This window comes from Panulirus ornatus, chromosome 27, assembly GCF_036320965.1.
Source record: "Panulirus ornatus isolate Po-2019 chromosome 27, ASM3632096v1, whole genome shotgun sequence".
NCBI classification, from domain to species: Eukaryota; Metazoa; Arthropoda; class Malacostraca; order Decapoda; family Palinuridae; genus Panulirus; species Panulirus ornatus.
Genome location: NC_092250.1, coordinates 17,525,685 through 17,545,202, shown reverse-complemented (window position 1 = coordinate 17,545,202; position 19,518 = coordinate 17,525,685). Strand labels below are relative to the sequence as shown.

At 42.9% G+C, this 19,518-nt stretch overlaps 1 protein-coding gene across 1 annotated transcript in view; it reads right to left on the bottom strand.

The window, feature by feature from the left end:
• Positions 1-19,518, bottom strand: part of LOC139757619 (extracellular matrix organizing protein FRAS1-like) — a 163,999-nt gene that overhangs the window by 86,869 nt on the left and 57,612 nt on the right. Inside the window, 4 exon segments of the mRNA XM_071678266.1 lie at positions 68-227; positions 4,326-4,517; positions 10,421-10,452; positions 17,739-18,225. Of these exon segments, the coding sequence (XP_071534367.1) occupies positions 68-227; positions 4,326-4,517; positions 10,421-10,452; positions 17,739-17,853 (499 nt within the window). The 5' untranslated portion in view covers positions 17,854-18,225.

Genomic DNA, 19,518 nt, shown 5'->3' with positions numbered 1-19,518 from the left:
ACGTATAGGTTTGAAATGCAACAAGATTGCAAAAGGATGAATTATTTGAAGAGCGGTAAAAACTCACGTCCTGTTGGCACACACTCTGGGCAACACTTGTCTGGCAGCTGTACTGTCACCTGGCCCTCTCCACACTTAGGGATGTCACAAAGCTTATGCCCACATGACACAGTGCCATTTATGCAGCGACACTCTTCACATCCCCCAGGTGACCATACCTCCCCATTCTGTGTGTGTGGAAATACACCCATGGTTAAAACAACTACTATATATATAATCATTCTATACAACATATGAGGAAAACACTCCTAGTGACAAAAATGACTGTACAGAGGAGTAAAAATGCCATGCAAAGGTGGAGAAATACACATTAATCACAACAGCCACAACATACAGAGGTGGATATTAAACATGATACTGGTTAAAGCATGAGAGAGGCAGTTATCAACATGTACACGAGAGAGTCATCCTACTACAGTACAAAGGATATTCTATGAAACAGGTGCTACAGACCTCCATTACTTTGATGCAATGACTTTTATATTTCTATTCGTCTCTACTCATCTTTTTGGTCAAATGCATCTTCAAGGCTGTGCTATAACCGGGAGAACACAGAGGATAGACACCTTAGAAGTAAGAAAGTCTTCAACAAAGTTGTACTCCTTTTGCTTCTTTCAAAATGATACAATCTCACTGATGGTGACTTTTCACTTACAACATAACCATATGCAGATGAAGTTCAGTAATGCCTTTGTCTATTACAAATATGTATATATGTATTCATATTCATTTACAATTACCCCAGCACCCCTTTCTATAAAAGAATCCTGTTAACCAGGATCTTCTTTTCTTTCCCTAGTCTCCTCCGGGCCAAGAATATGCTACTTCCACTAACAGGGAAATGATGGACTCCTTTGGAGGCAGAAGTTCTTTGACAGAACCGTACCTCAGTGATACAGCCTCACCAGAGGAGACCACTAACTTGTGGTTTAACCTCAAGCAGGTGGAGTGCAGTAACACCTCTCTCTCTCTCTCTCTCTCTCTCTCTCTCTCTCTCTCTCGTGATCCTTTCCAATATATGTATCTATCAATATATATATATATATATATATATATATATATATATATATATATATATATATATATATAATATATATCAATTTATCATACTTGATCACCGTATCCCGCGTTAGCGAGGTAGCGCCAGAACACAAAAGACCCATCCACTCAGACAGACAGACAGACACACACACACACACACACACACATATATATATATATATATATATATATATATATATATATATATATATATATATATATATATATTTCACATGCCCTGGTTCATTCAGTCCACTGACAGCACGTCGACCCCAGTATACCACATCGTTCCAATTCACTCTATTCCGTACATGGTTGCATAAACAGACAACAACTTTGTGCAAAATCTAATATCTAAACCTGAATGCTCTAACAGTTTACAAATGCACAAAACCAACAAACAAAAATTCCTTCTCTTCAAATCCTTCCACTCCTCTCTCACGCCACAAGCACTCTTACAACCATGGAAAAAAACGGTCATGCAAGCATTCCATAAAACTATACACCGGAACTCGCACAAATATATCCAGTAGTAGATCTTACTATCAAAAGAAGGAACTCAAAACAGTCTATTTTCTATATTTTCTGTCAAAAGAATGAACTCAATACAGTCCATTTTCTATATTTTGTATCAAAAGAATGAATTCAATACAGTCCATTTTCTATATTTTCTATCAAAAGAATGAACTCAATACAGTTCATTTTCTATATTTTCTATCAAAAGAATGAACTCACAACAGTCCATTTTCTATATTTTCTATCAAAAGATGGAACTCAAAACAATCCATTTTCTATCAAAAGAAGGGACTCAAAACAGTACATTTTCTATATTTTCTATCAAAAGAAGGAACTCAAAACTGTCCATTTTCTCTCTCCTTATCTCGACAAGTGATGAAGCTCTGGTAACACAATATAACACACCACTGCAGATATATGTTACCTCAGGTTCACTGCGCCACTTTCTTAGATTAGCTGACCCTTTCCTTTGGTTCCTCTCAAATTACACAAATCGCGTAACACTTACAAGGCCACTGACTCCGTTACACAATTCTCAGAAACGTAACACTTAAAAGGCCACTGACTCCGTCACACAATTCTCAGAAACTTAACACTTTAAAGTTCACTGAATCCGTTACACAATCAGAAACGTGACTTAAAAGGCCACTGACTCCGTCACACAAATCTCAGAGGCGTAACACTTAAAAGACCACTGACAGCGTTACACAAATATCAGAAACGTAGCACTTAAAAGGCCAATGAATCCGTTACACAATTCTCAGAAACGTAACACTTAAAAGGCCACTGACTCCAGTCACACGATTCTCAGAAACGTAACACTTAAAAGGCCACTGACTCAGCGTTATACAATTCTCAGAAACGTAACACTTAAAAGGCCACTGACTCCGTTACACAATAAGAAATGAAACACTTAAAAGGCCACTGACTCCGTTACACAAATCTCAGAAACGTAACACTTAAAAGGCCACTGACTACCGTCACACAATTCTAAGAAACCTAACACATAAAAGGCCACTGACTCCGTTACACAATCAGATACGTAGCCCTTAAAAGGCCAATGAATCCGTTACACAATTTTCAGAAACGTAACACTTAAAAGGCCACTGACTCCAGTCACATAATTCTCAGAAACTTAACACTTTAGTCCACTGACTCAGTTACACAATCAGAAACGTGACTTAAAAATTCTCAGAAACGTAACACTTAAAAGGCCACTGACTCAGTTACACAATCAGAAACGTGACTTAAAAGGCCACTCACTCCGTCACACAAATCTCAGACACGTAACACTTAAAAGGCCACTGACTCAGCGTTACACAAACATCAGAAACGTAACACTTAAAAGTCCACTGAATCCGTTATACAATTCTTAGAAAAGTAACACTTAAAAGGCCACTGAATCCGTTACACAATCAGAAACGTAACACTTAAAAGGCCACTGACTCAGCGTTATACAATTCTCAGAAAAGTAACACTTAAAAGGCAACTGACTCCCGTTACACAATCAGAAACGTAGCACTTTAAAGTCCACTTGAATCCGTTACACGATTTTCAAAATTTAAGGACGCGCCAGCCACCCACCACCTCCACACCAGCACGCCCAAGTTTCCTGCAATTTTATACACTCCAGCCACCATTACGGCCCACATATTACTTCCCCCATAAACTATCTTCCGAGTTTCACTTCCATACAGGTCACGTCTCCATCCACCATCACGATCACATACCTGGTTAACTACTGTCCTCGCCAGTTCCCGCCCAACGGTTAAACTCAGTTCAAAAATTACCGGACTCGCTGCCGCCCCCCGCCACCAGCGCCACCTACAACAATGCCCGCCAAATTTGAATCATTCACTCGCGCTCATTCTATATATATATATATATATATATATATATATATATATATATATATATATATATATATATATATATATATATATACATATATATATATATAACTACACAGAGGACATAAAAGTTTAAATAAGGCAGTTTTGACATCAACTACGTATATTCCCAACACCTTCACCAATACGAAAACAAATGTAAAACTATTATTAACGAAGATGATATAACCGTTAAGTATATCTGGTTATTCATATATATATATATATATATATATATATATATATATATATATATATATATATATATATATATATATATGTGTGTGTGCGTGTGTGTGTGTGTCATACAAACCTCCAACAGCCAGGATCGAACCCGGGACCCCTGTGCAACAGGCGGGAGCGCTACCGCTAGGTTATTATGTTCTATGAAGGTACGCGTTCATATGCACTTTGTTCGATATATATATATATATATATATATATATATATATATATATATATATATATATATATATATATATATATATATAATATGAAACTTTTACTGGACTCTGCTTGTCTATGGTTAGACAACGAAAAATCGCCATTGGCAAAGCTGTATAGTGCTAACTGTCTCTTCAAGCTCACTGTACAGGAGTCCATCACTTCCCTGATCCTGACTGGAGCGCACGTCTGAAGCTGCAGGAGCCCCGTATAAGAGGTCACGGAGGCGTGTATAATTAATCCAATGAATAAGTAAAAGGGGATTCAAGTATTCTACAACACATGACGCCATTATTCATCATTAGTGGATGGGTTATTCACAAGTGGGCTTACCTGGTGGTTGTGGGTTGGCTTGGCTTCCCGCCAATGACTCACCTGGTAGATGGCGTCCCCAGCAGAGCAAGGTAGTGGCGGGGGTAGGCAGACGGGGCAGCAGTGCTGGGGGTGGTGGTGGAGTGGCAGGTGTGGTGGGCAGTGAGGGTCGTGGCACTTCTCCCGCTCACACACACCCACCCACCCATGGCACCGGCACTCCACACACACCTCAGGACGCCAGAGGCTCCCGCTCTGTCGGACATACGAAGAAGGGTTGGGAGATTATACTGACGGGGTGGTAGATGTGGGGAGAGGAGGAGGAGGAGAGGCCAAGATATATATCATGGTGTGTCGACGAGAGGGAGGAAAAGATACTCCACATATCTAGGCGGTAGACAGACAGGGTGGGTAGGGAAGAGATAAATGCTGTCTGTTGGGGGTCGGGAGGGGCTGATATATGCTCTAGGGGAGGTGTGGTAAATGGTGAGGGGTAGATGGGGGTGTGAGATAGAGGTACATGGTGTGTGAATGGGAGCAGATCCCGATACGAGACGAAGAAAACGAAGACGAACAAAGAAAACCCACGAGTATCGCCACCTGCAGGGGGATACTATAGTAGACGTCTGGTGAGGCATTGACCCCTCACCTCCTCTCTCTCTCTCTCTCCCCCCTCTTCCCCCATCATTACCCCCCTTCCCCCATCATTAAACCCTAACACCCTTATCGAGGTCGTAAACCTGTCGCCAAAATCGCCCGAACTTCCTAAACTTTATGTACCGGACCTTCCAGCTCGATCGAATACGGAGCCTAACGACACAGAGGACATAAAAAAAGTTTAAATAAGGCAGTCTTAATATCAACTACGTATACTCCCAACACCTTCACTAATACGAAAACAAATTACATGTTTAACTATTATTAATAAAGATGATATAACCGTTAAGTATACCTGGCTATTCATTATATCAGGGGTCCATTTTGGAAAAACCAATAAAATGTCCAATCTCTTCCTAGAACAAGAGAAATTTCTTGTTCCTCGGCTATCAAAATCTCTGGAATTATCTTCGTGTTAATCACTTTAACAACCTGGGGAGAACCCATGTATTATATCAAGAACAACTTCCTAATTACAATCATGGAATATCCTATGAACAGATTTATAGTTTAAGAATATGTTCTGCTTTCAAATATCGCTCAGGAGCATTTAAATAAGACTTCTACACCATTAATATCTGCCCTGAAACTGGAAGTTGGAGGAGAGGCGAACGAAAAGGTGAGGTGTGGGAGTGGAAACACGGAAGGGGGAAGATGGAAAGACTGAGATGGGCGGCTGGGAACACTACACACACTAACTTGTTCCCGCCATTACTGATGTGGCTTGGACGACCTAGCGAGTGGTGGGGCGAGAGATACTATGGTATTGAAGAGTTTTACGCTTTTAACTTTGCTGGGTGGATGTGCAAGCATGCTTGCATGTACCCTCTGGTGTATCATCTATATATTAATAAATACTTTAAAGGCTGGAGGTACATGGAAGAGGTGCTAAAGATGGCTAGCTAAAATGCCAGGGACAAACAGGGAAGCGAAAAATAAACAATGAAAGAAAACGAACATTACACACTAGAAAGAACGGGAATAATCTCGACGGCAAGGGGACACTAACGTAATGTGATACAAACACTAAAAAGGAGCATCGAAGACATAAAGGGGGAAAATTCAAATGCTGATTAATACCATCGAACTATAAATACACATCAGTAGACCATGGGCGTTCAGCTAACGACCGTCAGAGTCCGTCTGCTCTCTTTAGCGTGAGTATAGAGCGCGAGAGTTACGCTACCATGGATAAATGATAAGAAACATGACCAGAATATTTTCCAACTGAAATCACTAAACCATGAAAGTGACCAAATTCTAGGGGTCACGAACGTGGAAGGCACGCATCCCTATCCTACCAAACTTCGAAGGAACCAAGGACCAGGTTGAAAGGGGGAAAAAGGAAATTTCTGTTTTCTATCACCTTCTAATAAACTCGAGGCAGAAACACGGTGAAGGTGAGGGGTGAAGTGAAGATAGTAATGATAAGGGCGGACTGATCATAAGGCTATAGTGAAGATAAGGATGTACTGATAATGATACTGTAGTGCATGTAAGGGCGTCTCAATGACGAGGGTGCAATGAAAACGAGGTTGTGGCGACAGTAAGGGGGGTTACTGAAGTAAAGACGTGGGCTATGACGGCCCATGACCTGACCTGACCAGAATGAGCGAGGATGGTTTCAAAGTCGGCCGTACATAACCCTAGTGCAAGGTAACTGCCAGTTGACGATGCCTAACAAGAGATATTAAAAAATCTTAAGACTTTTTCTTCACATACACTTAAGTAAACGCCACACATTCTTGCACACATATATATACACCAGGCTGTGTGACCACACACACAACACGCCATGGTGAAGGTCTACGACGGAAGAAATAGTCCCCAAAAAGTAAAGAAGGATAAACAAAGATACAAACAACTGATGACCTTCATGTAAACACCGGATAAGATTAAAAAAAAAAAAAAAGGAAGGCAGATGTACATGAGGGGGTGAATTACGTGGGTCGCGGGGAGGGAAGGAAGAAAAAAATTATAATGTAAACTCATAAAGTATGAGGGAGATCATGGCTTAGGCTGACGTGAGGGACAAGATGGCGGATGGATGAGGGAGGATGGGGTGGGGGTGTGTCCTCATACCTCATGTCTGGCTGCACAACCTGCCAACACCACCACCAGCTGTTGCTGCTGTCACGGGCGTGCTGACACCACTGCTGACAACAACACAACAGGGGTCCCACGACCAGGACTGACAACGCTGTTACAACCACCACTATAACCAGCATCCCCACCTCTATAACCCCACCACCACTATAACCTGTAACCACTATAACCAGCATCCCCACCTCTATAACCCCACCACCACTATAACCAGCATCACCACCTCAACCTTACCACCACTATAACCAAAATTCCCACCTCTATAACCTCACCACCACTATAACCCCACCAATACTATAACCAGCATCACCACCACTATAAACCTACCACCACTATAACCAGCATCACCACCTCTATAACCCCACCACCACTATAACCAGCATCACCACCACTATAACACTACCGGGATGGGTCATATATTAATGAAAAAAACATCTCCCCATTAGACCCTCATTCACAGGCTACCCATTCAGACCTAACCATTCCTGCCTCCCCATATATGTATGTGTGTGTGTGTGTGTGTGTGTGTGTGTGTGTGTGTGTGTGTGTGTGTGTGTGTGTATGTGTGTGTGTGTGTGTGTATGTGTGTGTGTGTGTGTGTGTGTGTGTGTGTGTGTGTGTGTGTGTGTGTGTGTGTGTGGGTGTGTGTGTGTGTGTGTGTGTGTTTATAAATATGTACATTTGTGTGTATATACATATATATGCATATATGTATGTGTGTGTGTGGGTGTGTGTTTATAAATATGTACATTTGTGTATATATATATATATATATATATATATATATATATATATATATATATATATATATATATTTTTTTTTTTTTTTTTTTTTTTTTTTTTTTATACTTTGTCGCTGTCTCCCGCGTCTGCGAGGTAGCGCAAGGAAACAGACGAAAGAAATGGCCCAACCCCCCCCCCCCCCATACACATGTACATACACATGTCCACACACGTGTATACATACCTACACAGCTTTCCATGGTCCACCCCAGACGCCTCACATGCCTTGATTCACTCCACTGACAGCACGTCAACCCCTGTATACCACATCGCTCCAATTCACTCTATTCCTTGCCCTCCTTACACCCTCCTGCATGTTCAGGCCCCGATCACACAAAATCTTTTTCACTCCATCTTTCCACCTCCAATTTGGTCTCCCTCTTCTCCTCGTTCCCTCCACCTCCGACACATATATCCTCTTGGTCAATCTTTCCTCACTCATTCTCTCCATGTGCCCAAACCATTTCAAAACACCCTCTTCTGCTCTCTCAACCACGCTCTTTTTATTTCCACACATCTCTCTTACCCTTACGTTACTTACTCGATCAAACCACCTCACACCACACATTGTCCTCAAACATCTCATTTCCAGCACATCCATCCTCCTGCGCACAACTCTATCCATAGCCCACGCCTCGCAACCATACAACATTGTTGGAACCACTATTCCTTCAAACATACCCATTTTTGCTTTCCGAGATAATGTTCTCGACTTCCACACATTTTTCAAGGCTCCCAAAATTTTCGCCCCCTCCCCCACCCTATGATCCACTTCCGCTTCCATGGTTCCATCCGCTGACAGATCCACTCCCAGATATCTAAAACACTTCACTTCCTCCAGTTTTTCTCCATTCAAACTTACCTCCCAATTGACTTGACCCTCAACCCTACTGTACCTAATAACCTTGCTCTTATTCACATTTACTCTTAACTTTCTTCTTCCACACACTTTACCAAACTCAGTCACCAGCTTCTGCAGTTTCTCACATGAATCAGCCACCAGCGCTGTATCATCAGCGAACAACAACTGACTCACTTCCCAGGCTCTCTCATCCCCAACAGACTTCATACTTGCCCCTCTTTCCAGGACTCTTGCATTCACCTCCCTAACAACCCCATCCATAAACAAATTAAACAACCATGGAGACATCACACACCCCTGCCGCAAACCTACATTCACTGAGAACCAATCACTTTCCTCTCTTCCTACACGTACACATGCCTTACATCCTCGATAAAAACTTTTCACTGCTTCTAACAACTTGCCTCCCACACCATATATTCTTAATACCTTCCACAGAGCATCTCTATCAACTCTATCATATGCCTTCTCCAGATCCATAAATGCTACATACAAATCCATTTGCTTTTCTAAGTATTTCTCACATACATTCTTCAAAGCAAACACCTGATCCACACATCCTCTACCACTTCTGAAACCGCACTGCTCTTCCCCAATCTGATGCTCTGTACATGCCTTCACCCTCTCAATCAATACCCTCCCATATAATTTACCAGGAATACTCAACAAACTTATACCTCTGTACGGGAGGGGACGGGAGCGGGGGGCCGGAAATCCTCCCCTCCTTGTATTAACTTTCTAAAATGGGAAACAGATATATATATATATATATATATATATGCCTATATGTATACATACAAGCGTGTATACGTATACCCCAAGCCTGCAGCACAGCTGGGTCGAGCATTCAAATTCTAAATCACTGTCAAGATGCACACCACAGACTGTGCCATAGCCATCAGCGAAAAGACAAACCCATTACAATAACGTCAAAATCACACCTCCAGACACAAAACCAGTTGGGTACAGGCCAGTTTACACACCGCATCAAAACTCCCCGTCAAAACGAGACCAAAGTTGCTCTACCTCAAAATCTAAGGACGCGAGAAAATAAATACAAAGTTGAAAGCTTACGAGGGAGCGAGGTTCGAGGGAGGGAGTGCTGTGGTGTGGCACCTGGAGGGCATAATGTTACAGGGTGTGGCACTCTCAGGGGAGAAGGATGTGGCACTCATAAGGATGGAGTGTGGCACTAGTGATGTAGGAGGAGGGAGTGTGTGGCACTAGTGATGTAGGAGGAGGGGGTGTGTGGCACTCATGATGTAGGAGGAGGGGGTGTGTGGCACTCATGATGTAGGAGGAGGGGGTGTGTGGCACTCATGGTGTAGGAGGAGGGAGTGTGTGGCACTCATGATGTAGGAGGAGGGAGTGTGTGGCACTCATGGTGTAGGAGGAGGGAGTGTGTGGCACTCATGATGTAGGAGGGGGTATGGCACTCATGGTGTAGGGGAGGGTGGTATGGCACTCATGGTGTAGGGGGAGGGTGGTATGGCACTCATGGTGTAGGGGGAGGGTGGTATGGCACTCATGGTGTAGGGGAGGAAGGTGAAGCAGTTAACAGTAGCCCAATTAATGGCTGTGTGTACGTGTGTCTGTGTACATAGAACTATAGACAGATGAAGAGACAGACAGACAGACAGACAATTTACAATCAGTACTGATATCTCGGCGTCGCCAAACAAAGTATCCAATAAAGTATTTCACAAATCGTCAAAAGTTACAAACTTTGGAAGACGACCTCACAGACACTCACCTGGTAATAATACCCGTCTTGATAACAGAGGCCTGAAAGTAGAGAAAAAAAAAATATATATTACTACGAAAAAGTATTTCAAAAATAAGTTGAAAAAAATCTAGAGAATATACATATATATTACTACGAAAAAGTATTTCAAAAATAAGTTGAAAAAAATCTACAGAATATACATATATATTACTACGAAAAAGTATTTCAAAAATAAGTTGAAAAAATCTACAGAATATACATATATATTACTACGAAAAAGTATTTCAAAAATAAGTTGAAAAAAATCTAGAGAATATACATATATATTACTACGAAAAAGTATTTCAAAAATAAGTTAAAAAATCTACAGAATATATATATATATATATATATATATATATATATATATATATATATATATATATATATATATATATATATATATATTACTACAAAAAAGCATTTCAAACGTAAGTTAAAAACAAAAAATCGACAGAACTGTATATAGAATGCTGAAGATCAAAACAATCATTATCATCCGTAGGTTTACACACCTCAACCAACTGTGTGTGTGTATTCTTCCGAGGTGTACATCTTCCCTCCCTCCCTCCCCACATATTCAGCCGTCAACCATATGTAATCATTCACCTGAAGCGCCACTGAGTTAACACCACCTCCACCACCATGCCCCCTCACCCACGCCCCACCCCCTCTCCACGATTGTTTACACGTCTGAGCACAGTTCTATAGAGGGTGGGGGGCGTGCACGGAATGGGGTGAGTTGGAACAGTGTGGTTTACCAGGGTTGACATACTATCAATTAGCTGAACCAGGGCATGTGAAACATCTGGGGTGGGCCATGGAAGGGTCTGTGGGGCCTGGATTTGGATGTGGTTTCGGTGCATTGCACATTGCATCTGGAGAATGAGTGTGAACTAACGTAGCCATTTTTGTCTTTTCCTGGTGCTACCTTGCTGATGCAGGGGGTTGCAATGCTGTTTCCTGTGGGGCGGGGTGGTGCCGGGGATGGTTGAATGCAAGCATGAATATGTGTGTTTACATCTACATATATGTGTGTATAAGAGTGGATGGGTTGTTGTTTGTTTCCTGGCACTACCTTGATGATGCAGGAAATGGCAATCAATATACAGGGGGAGGGGGGGCAGCAAGTATGAGTATGTACATATGTATATGTCTATTTATGTTTATACATATCCCTGGGGATAGGGGATTAAGAATACTTCCCATGTATTCCCTGCGTGTCGTAGAAGGCAACTAAAAGGGGAGGGAGCGGGGGGCTGGAAATCCTCCCCTCTCGTTTTTTTTTTTATAATTTTCCAAAAGAAGGAACAGAGGGGGCCAGGTGAGGATATTCCAAAAAAGGCCCAGTCCTCTGTTCCTAACGCTACCTCGCTAACGCGGGAAATGGCGAATAGTTTAAAAGAAAAAAAAAAAAAAAAAAAAAAATATATATATATATATATATATATATATATATATATATATATATATATATATATATATATATATATATATATATATCTGTTTCTTTCCTTCCACGGCTGAGCTTTGGAACTCTTTTTTCTTTTTTCTCTACCTTCTAACGCCTGTTCGAACCACTGGCTATGACCCTTGTTATCACTCAGGTTCTCCACTACCTCAAATAACATCAAGTCTCTTCTTACCCTCTTCTATGATGACTTGTCTAATTCTTCAACCATTTGTATTTTACGCTTCATCTGAGCCCCATCCGCAACGGAAAACGTAAATAAAAACAATGAATAAAAATGACGACTTAAAACATTTTCACCTAAAAAATAAACAACGCTTAACAGTAAAATCGAAACATTACAGATTTGATATTTACAGTGAGGAAAGGAAAAGCCTTAAATAAATATGGAAAAATTTATAAAAAAAAAGCCAAATAACAATGGTTAATAAAGCAGTGACATGCAAAGGTGTATAAAGAGTGTATTGTTCTTCAGTATGTGTGTATAACGTGACGTGCGCAGGTGTACTGTTCTCCAGCATGTGTGTATAACATCCCCCTTACGTGACGTGCGCAGGTGTACTGTTCTCCAGCATGTGTGTATAACATCCCCCCTTACGTAATACAGTACCGTACATACGTGAGGGAGGGCTGAGTTCACAGTTATAAATACTGTATTGGGAGGGGAGGGTGAGGGTGTTGTACTTGACATTTGCTACACAGAGACAAGGCTTCTTACTGCAGTCAGGAGTAACAGAGACGGGCTTGTTGTGGTAATTTGCTACCCCCCACCCCACAAACCCCCCTCCCATCTACAAACCCCCTCTCCCAGCACGACGTCATGTCATCAAACGTGGGTACAATCATTCCAGTTTGCTGGGCATGCAAACCCCAAGCGAACTGACTTGGCAGCCCGGGTTCTTGACGACCTGGGTTCTTGGACGTGAACCACGGAGGCGGTCAGGTCAAAGGTCAGGCCATCGTAAACAGCAGAGTTCTTCCTCAACTTCTGCATGGTTCAGGCATGGTGGGGGGGGGGGGGTGTTGGCTGGGGGTCTCTCTCTCTCTCTCTCTCTCCACTGTGTTGGCAGTGATGCACAGCCTGCGTCACAGTGGGATTGAGCACTTGTGTCACAGTGGGACTGAGCACTTGTGTCACAGTGGGACTGAGCACTTGAGTCGTACGAAGACTGAGCACTTTGAGTCACCACCGCCAGTGACAGCGCTCAACCCGGGGGTGGACACAACACAAGCCTTGGGTATGATGGTCTGGCCCTTGGTTAGGGGTTGACGTTACGACCCTTAGATGTGATGGCCTCACCCTTGATCAAGGGTCAGGTTAAAGATCGAGGCATGAGACCCAAGGGTCGTATCGTCGTGGTGAAGGGTCGTAACGTGGTGCTCAGCGTACTACCGTAGTGTTCAAGGGTCGTAACGTGCGGTACTATATGGTCGTGCTTGGTGCTCAACGTGTCGCACGGACGTATTATAGTCAAGGGCCGCACACGTCGTGCTCAAGGGTCGTCCCGTCGTACTCCAGAACCACACAATCGTGCTACATACAGGGTCACACCACAGCATTCAAGGGTCGTCCTGTCGTACGCAAGGGAGGCGTCGTCGCATTTCAGAGGTAGTACCGTCGTCTCAAGGGTCGTGCCGTCGTGGTCCAGTGGTCGCGCCGTCGCCTAGCCACTAAGTAACTCCTGAGTGCACCTGGGGGGGGGGGGGGGTAGCATTTACGACCCTTCGTAACTCACGCACACTCCTGTCTCTCATTATCACGCTCGGGAGATGATGTGTCGTAAAGTCGAGGCACTCAGACCAATTAGCGACCCCGTCCAACACCGGAGCTTTATATATACATATATATATACCTGAGCGCAACATGTAACCAGATGCACATATAGAGTCTACATACCCTGATGCACATACATACACACACTCTATATACCCTTGTGAAACACATACCCATAAGCACATAATCACACACACATACTCACAAACACACATACACGTACACACGTAGGTGGTAGAAAGCCACCGACCATGGAGTACCCGTACTAGCCCTCCTGGATATTGAGGGGGGTAGTCATGAGGGGTTAGTCACAGCTGCAACTATGCAGTCAAAAAGGCATCCACCTCATCACGAACGCAAGCATTGTTTACCTTCCTTCATCCATACCTGCTTGTCCAAGATGGTGCTGCCCTGTGGCTGTGTTCTGTCTGCTGTAGTCCCGGGCCAAGAAGGCCTGAACCCGCGGCCACGCGACTGGCTACTGCTGTTACAGCTGCTGCTTCCCGTAGTTGTGTGTGTGTGTGTGTGTGTGTGTGTGTGTGTGTCTTATGGGGTGAAAGTCTTACACTCGTGCTGCCCCGTCTCTTCCTTAACCTTGCGGACATGTATCGCGGGGAGGATGAACAGCAGGGTGGACTGTGGACCGGCTGCCGCGACCGGGATTCGAACCCGTGCAGGTTTAATCCCAGGCGGTCAGTGGAGCTAACCGACCCATCACGGAGGTCCGGGTGTGTGTGTGTGTGTGTGTGTGTGTGTGTGTGTGTGTGTGTGTGTGTGTGTACTCAAGCTCAGCAGTTTATGTGGTCACTGCTCCATGTCACAGGACATGGCCATGTTTTATAACAGCCCCTTAAGACCAGACGGCATCAACACACAACTATGCCAACCTGAAGTGGCTACAGACGGTACAGAGAGGGGCAGCTGGTGCGGTGGCCATAGCTGGCGATTTACTACCATCTGGCGCCGCCAGGCGGGGGAGGGAAGGTGGGGGGCGCGGGGAAGAGGGGGGTAAGGGGATTACCGGGGTCACTTTGAAGGATTTACCCTGAGTCCTGAAGAGGGACATCGGGCGGTGATGTGAGGGGGATTTACAGAAGGATCGGTCCTTTAACAGCTGGTAGGGCGAGGGTGAGGGGGTGAGGGTGAGGGGGTGGGCGTTCGTATGGGGCGCGGCGAGAGGGGAGGGGGAGGGAAGGGGGGGGGGTTGTTGGAGGGAAGGTACATGGGTGTGGCTCTGTGGGTATGGGGGGAGGGGGGTGTTAGGGGGGCTTCTTCCCCCCCTCCCCCCCTCCCCTCACTCCATCATCACGCTGATGACGTCATTACTCAGTCATTATGGGTAATAAATGTCACCGTTAAACCCCCATCCCCCACCCCCCCTGCCCCCCATACGTCTCGTCTGGCCTACGCATTCATTACGCATATTATAATCCAACGCTCAGCTGACAGACGTGGCTACAGTTTTTATCTTTTAGAATGATTCATTCCTGTACCTAGGTTTAAAATAGGAAACGACATGATAAATAGTGCTATGAGATCATACGAAACTGATTAACGAGGCTTTTAAAACTAAGGTAATAATGTAATCGTAAAAAAAAAAAATGTGTAAAAGCAGGTGAACCTGGTTATACTGAAGTGCAGGCACCCACCTCACCGCGTTCTATACTGGGCCCCATTTTCTTTTTATGATAAATTTTTCACACTGAATTGATATGTCGACTTTCGTATCCTACTGTCACATGTCACTAGAGATGAAAGTCTCAGTGACGAAACGTGGAAGTCCTGCTCTTACGAAATATAGCAAGACATTACAATGCCATTTTCGCCTACCAGAGAAAATGTAAAAAAAAAGGCACTTACGTTTTCTAATGTCCAAAAATAAAAAAATAAAAAGATTTTTTAATATCTGAATGCCATGCTGCTCGTCTTTGTCTATGACATTTCATATTATCAAATTGAACTTTCCAATAACTAGCACTCATGAGCTACAGCACTAGAAAAAAATATATATCCTAATTAATATGAACATTTATGCAACCGCTTGTCCATTAATCTGTTGCTCCACTGGGCATGACGCTTCTATCCTGAACGGTTTTCGAGTTACGTTGCTCACAAGAATACTACGTCCACAAAGATAGATGTAATCATTTCCCTCATCCATTCTGTGATGTGTTGTGACAAGGGATAGAAAAAAAAAAATATCTTGGAATCTGGTTTGGTAAAGAGAATGTTTCACTCAAAGAGTTTTTACGTGTATTGAAAAAAAAAAAAATAAGAAACGGAAAACAAGTAGTGCTTAAGTTACTTTAATAATTACATCAAAAGGTTCGTTAATCCTTGGTATTTACGGACCCGTGACTGGTCCATCAGCTTAACTAGATGGTTGAGGAAGGAAGATGCTCGAGCCGCGCCGAGTGACTGGACGTGGTGCGCGCGCACATATACCGAGAATGGCGGCAAAACCTTGACGAGAGAGGCTCTTCCCTCACACACACACACACACACACCCCCTCCGTCATCACCCAGGAATTTTCCTCTCGCCCCGCTACCGTTTCTTCTCTAAACTCCCCCAGATTTACCCATCACCTATCTAAATGAAAATCCGTCAGCAGGGTTTGGGTTTTCAAAGGCAAACATATATTTTTTCCTCCCACTTCTCTCTCTCTCTCGTACCTGGAGAATGGCGCCATTGTTTCCTTTACCCCTGTCGGCATCTTAGTGGTGTTTACCCTGACGGCTAAATTTCCCCCCCCCCCTCCTCACCCCACGGCAGATGTGGCCGACACTAAGTTGGGCTGCTGATGGAGGCCCCTCTCTTCAACCACCCCCCCAGCACTACCAGTTATGAGACCCTCAGGAATTTTGATTTAAAATCCTGGTCTTCCTTTCGGCGGACAAATACACGTCTATTATCTTTTTTTCCCCCCTCTTGCCCTAAGCTATTTAAATGACAACTGGTTGTACTGATGGACATTATTTAAAAAAAAAAATGTGTAATGACAATGATTTAGTTCATAGTATATATGAAAATATGAAACGGTTTAGAAATAATACATTATTATAAATGGCGGAAGAAATGCCGTCCAGGGGTTGTTACGTGACTACTGAACTAACACAATACTGGGGCACAATCTCCCTCCCCCAGCTCGATGGAGGAGCTCCCAGGCCCACCCACAGCTGCGGAATCCTTCAAAACAGCTAAATGTCCAGAAGAAACCCACAAATAAAGGGGATATAGTGGCGCGCCGACATGTTGGAATGTAGCGCGCGAGGGAAAACGGGGGTGTTGTAACCTCATTTAAAAAAAAATGTGCAGTGGGTCTGTCCTCAACTCTATCTAATATATAAAGAAAAAAAATGGGAAGGCCTTCACATATCTTTCACAATCAGAGGAATTTGCAGCCCATCAATAATCCATAAAAATCACTTCATATACATCTTGAGTAATTAGACCCTATCTTTTAATAATCTAATTCTTGATGGAATAATTAATACATTTCACAACAACCAAAGACACTGATCCGCAGCTGGGGAAAATGTTGACGAATCAACAATAATGAACGATAAAATGTGCAAAGAACTGGATTACCATATGAGGAAACTGAGTGCATGGCGAAATTCTGATATCACAGCAATATCATGCACATTCACTTGTACTGCGTATGTACATGTGCACAAATTAGGTACATGAGTACACGCATATATAATGTAAACTTACACATAGTCATACTACTGTATGTTCACGTGTCGCGTATGTACATATATATACAAATTACAATGATAATGTATATGGAGACACGAGAGAATGAATGATGTATATATATATATATATATATATATATATATATATATATATATATATATATATATATAAAGGCTAAAGAATAGGAAGAAGAAAGCCACAGGAGGGGAGGATTTTCCCAAGTAAACAAACCTGGTGAGAGGCTGCCATTTTGGCGGGAAAGAAGAAGCGGACGCGCGCACGTTCGAAAACAAACATGGCGGCCACGGAGAGAGAGGGAGAGAGAAAAAAAAAAAGTTAAAATAAAGGTCTGACATACCTTGTGCAGCTGTTGGCGTCAGGACGGAGAGGCTGACGGCCAAGAAGACGACGTAAAGTGCGTGTGTGGCGGCAGGCCTACCTAGGCCCCAACGTCCGCTGGCGTTCGCCATCATCAGGGACTTCTACTCGCTGGACATGCCAACCTGAACGCGCCCAGCGTTCGATAGTGCACGAGATGATCAATTCTATCTTTTCAAACGAATTTATTATTTTTTTTCAGACTGGTATAAATTAATTTATAGTTTCAAGGTCACTATCACTTCACTCAAATCTGTATTTACACTAAGCATCTGATTTTCAGTTTCCGTTGTTTTGTTTGTTTTTGAACTGTTTTCATAGACCCATAATGTTTTCTTAAACCAACTGTCTTTTCACTATAAGTTCTGTCCAGGGGTGAAATAGACATCCACTGATTAAGGTCACTTGGCAAGTCCACATGAACTCACTATCAACGAAATCATTAATTAGTCACTCAAACACCTTCTCTGCAAGAAATCAATTCAACATTCAACTTCTTCAATCTCAATCATCAGTGGTGTGTATATATATAAATTCATGATGGTCTTTAAATAAATCCCCAAAGAGATTTCAAGCTACCCCAAAACCGACGGACAGACGAAGCCTCGCCAGTAATACAATGGTGTCCATGACAAATTCACCTTTCACGAGAGAAAATCATTTCCCTCACATTTATATGAATTGATCCGACAGTTTAAAGCATAAAAACTATACAAACTTCATTATGAGGACGTTAATTTCTCCAATAGTGGCTTTTGACATAGAGAGTTAAACAAAACACGACGGGGGAAGCGAACGAATAGGGAATATTTCGAAACTTTGAGGAATCATATCTGAATCTAGTGATATTACATGTTACATTTTGAAACTTCGAGGAATTATATCTAAAACTGGAGTCATTTAAGTGATGTATTTCGAAGCTTTGACCAAATACTTGAAATAAGAAATGTTTCAAGGCAAAGTTTGTCAACTATGACCCCATAAAAACCGAAACCTATAAAACGCTTCGAAGCTCCGAAACAACAAGAACAACAACAATTACTTCGCAACCCTGGAGCAAATATTTCGAATCTTGGGGGAAATATTTCTACCGGGACAGATTGTATCGTGAACGCCGCCAGACAAAGGCGATCTCTCTGGGGGTAAGTCTAACGCCTGTGTGTGTATGTGTGGTTATGCTAACCTTGTGTTCGTCCGCCTTCGAGAAGGTTATCTATTGCGCTCCACTTCGCCTGCATTATTGTCCTTCTAGGGTTATCTACGGGCCGTACCTTGTGGTGATTTCATCTTTACGGCTGGCTATATATTAGCTGTCTTGCGATAGCCTTGCTCTACTGTACTCCTACGCTGGTCAATTCTTAAAGGAAACTGTGTATAGCATATCTGCTCCATTAATTCCACCCTTCGCAAACCGTCTTACATCCCATTTTGCTGTCTAAAATACAAGAACTCTTGCCATTTATCTATACATCCTTCCCATCCCTGTGGCAGAGCCAAGAGGGAGATAAACCACCTGTATTCCCGCAATAAATAACAACACGAAGCAATAAATATTGTCCGTTATCTAACACTGACCTTCCCCCCTCCAGTTCACAGTCTGGTGATTTACACTGATAATTCCGGTTTGCAATCCCTCTCTCTGACTCAACTTTTCTTCTTTTCTTTTTTTTTTCTTCGTGTTCGTTTCAAGGATATATCGTGTGTCACAGGAGGCATTGGGCTACAGATAAAACAGTTGGAGTGATTTCATCTGTCTTACA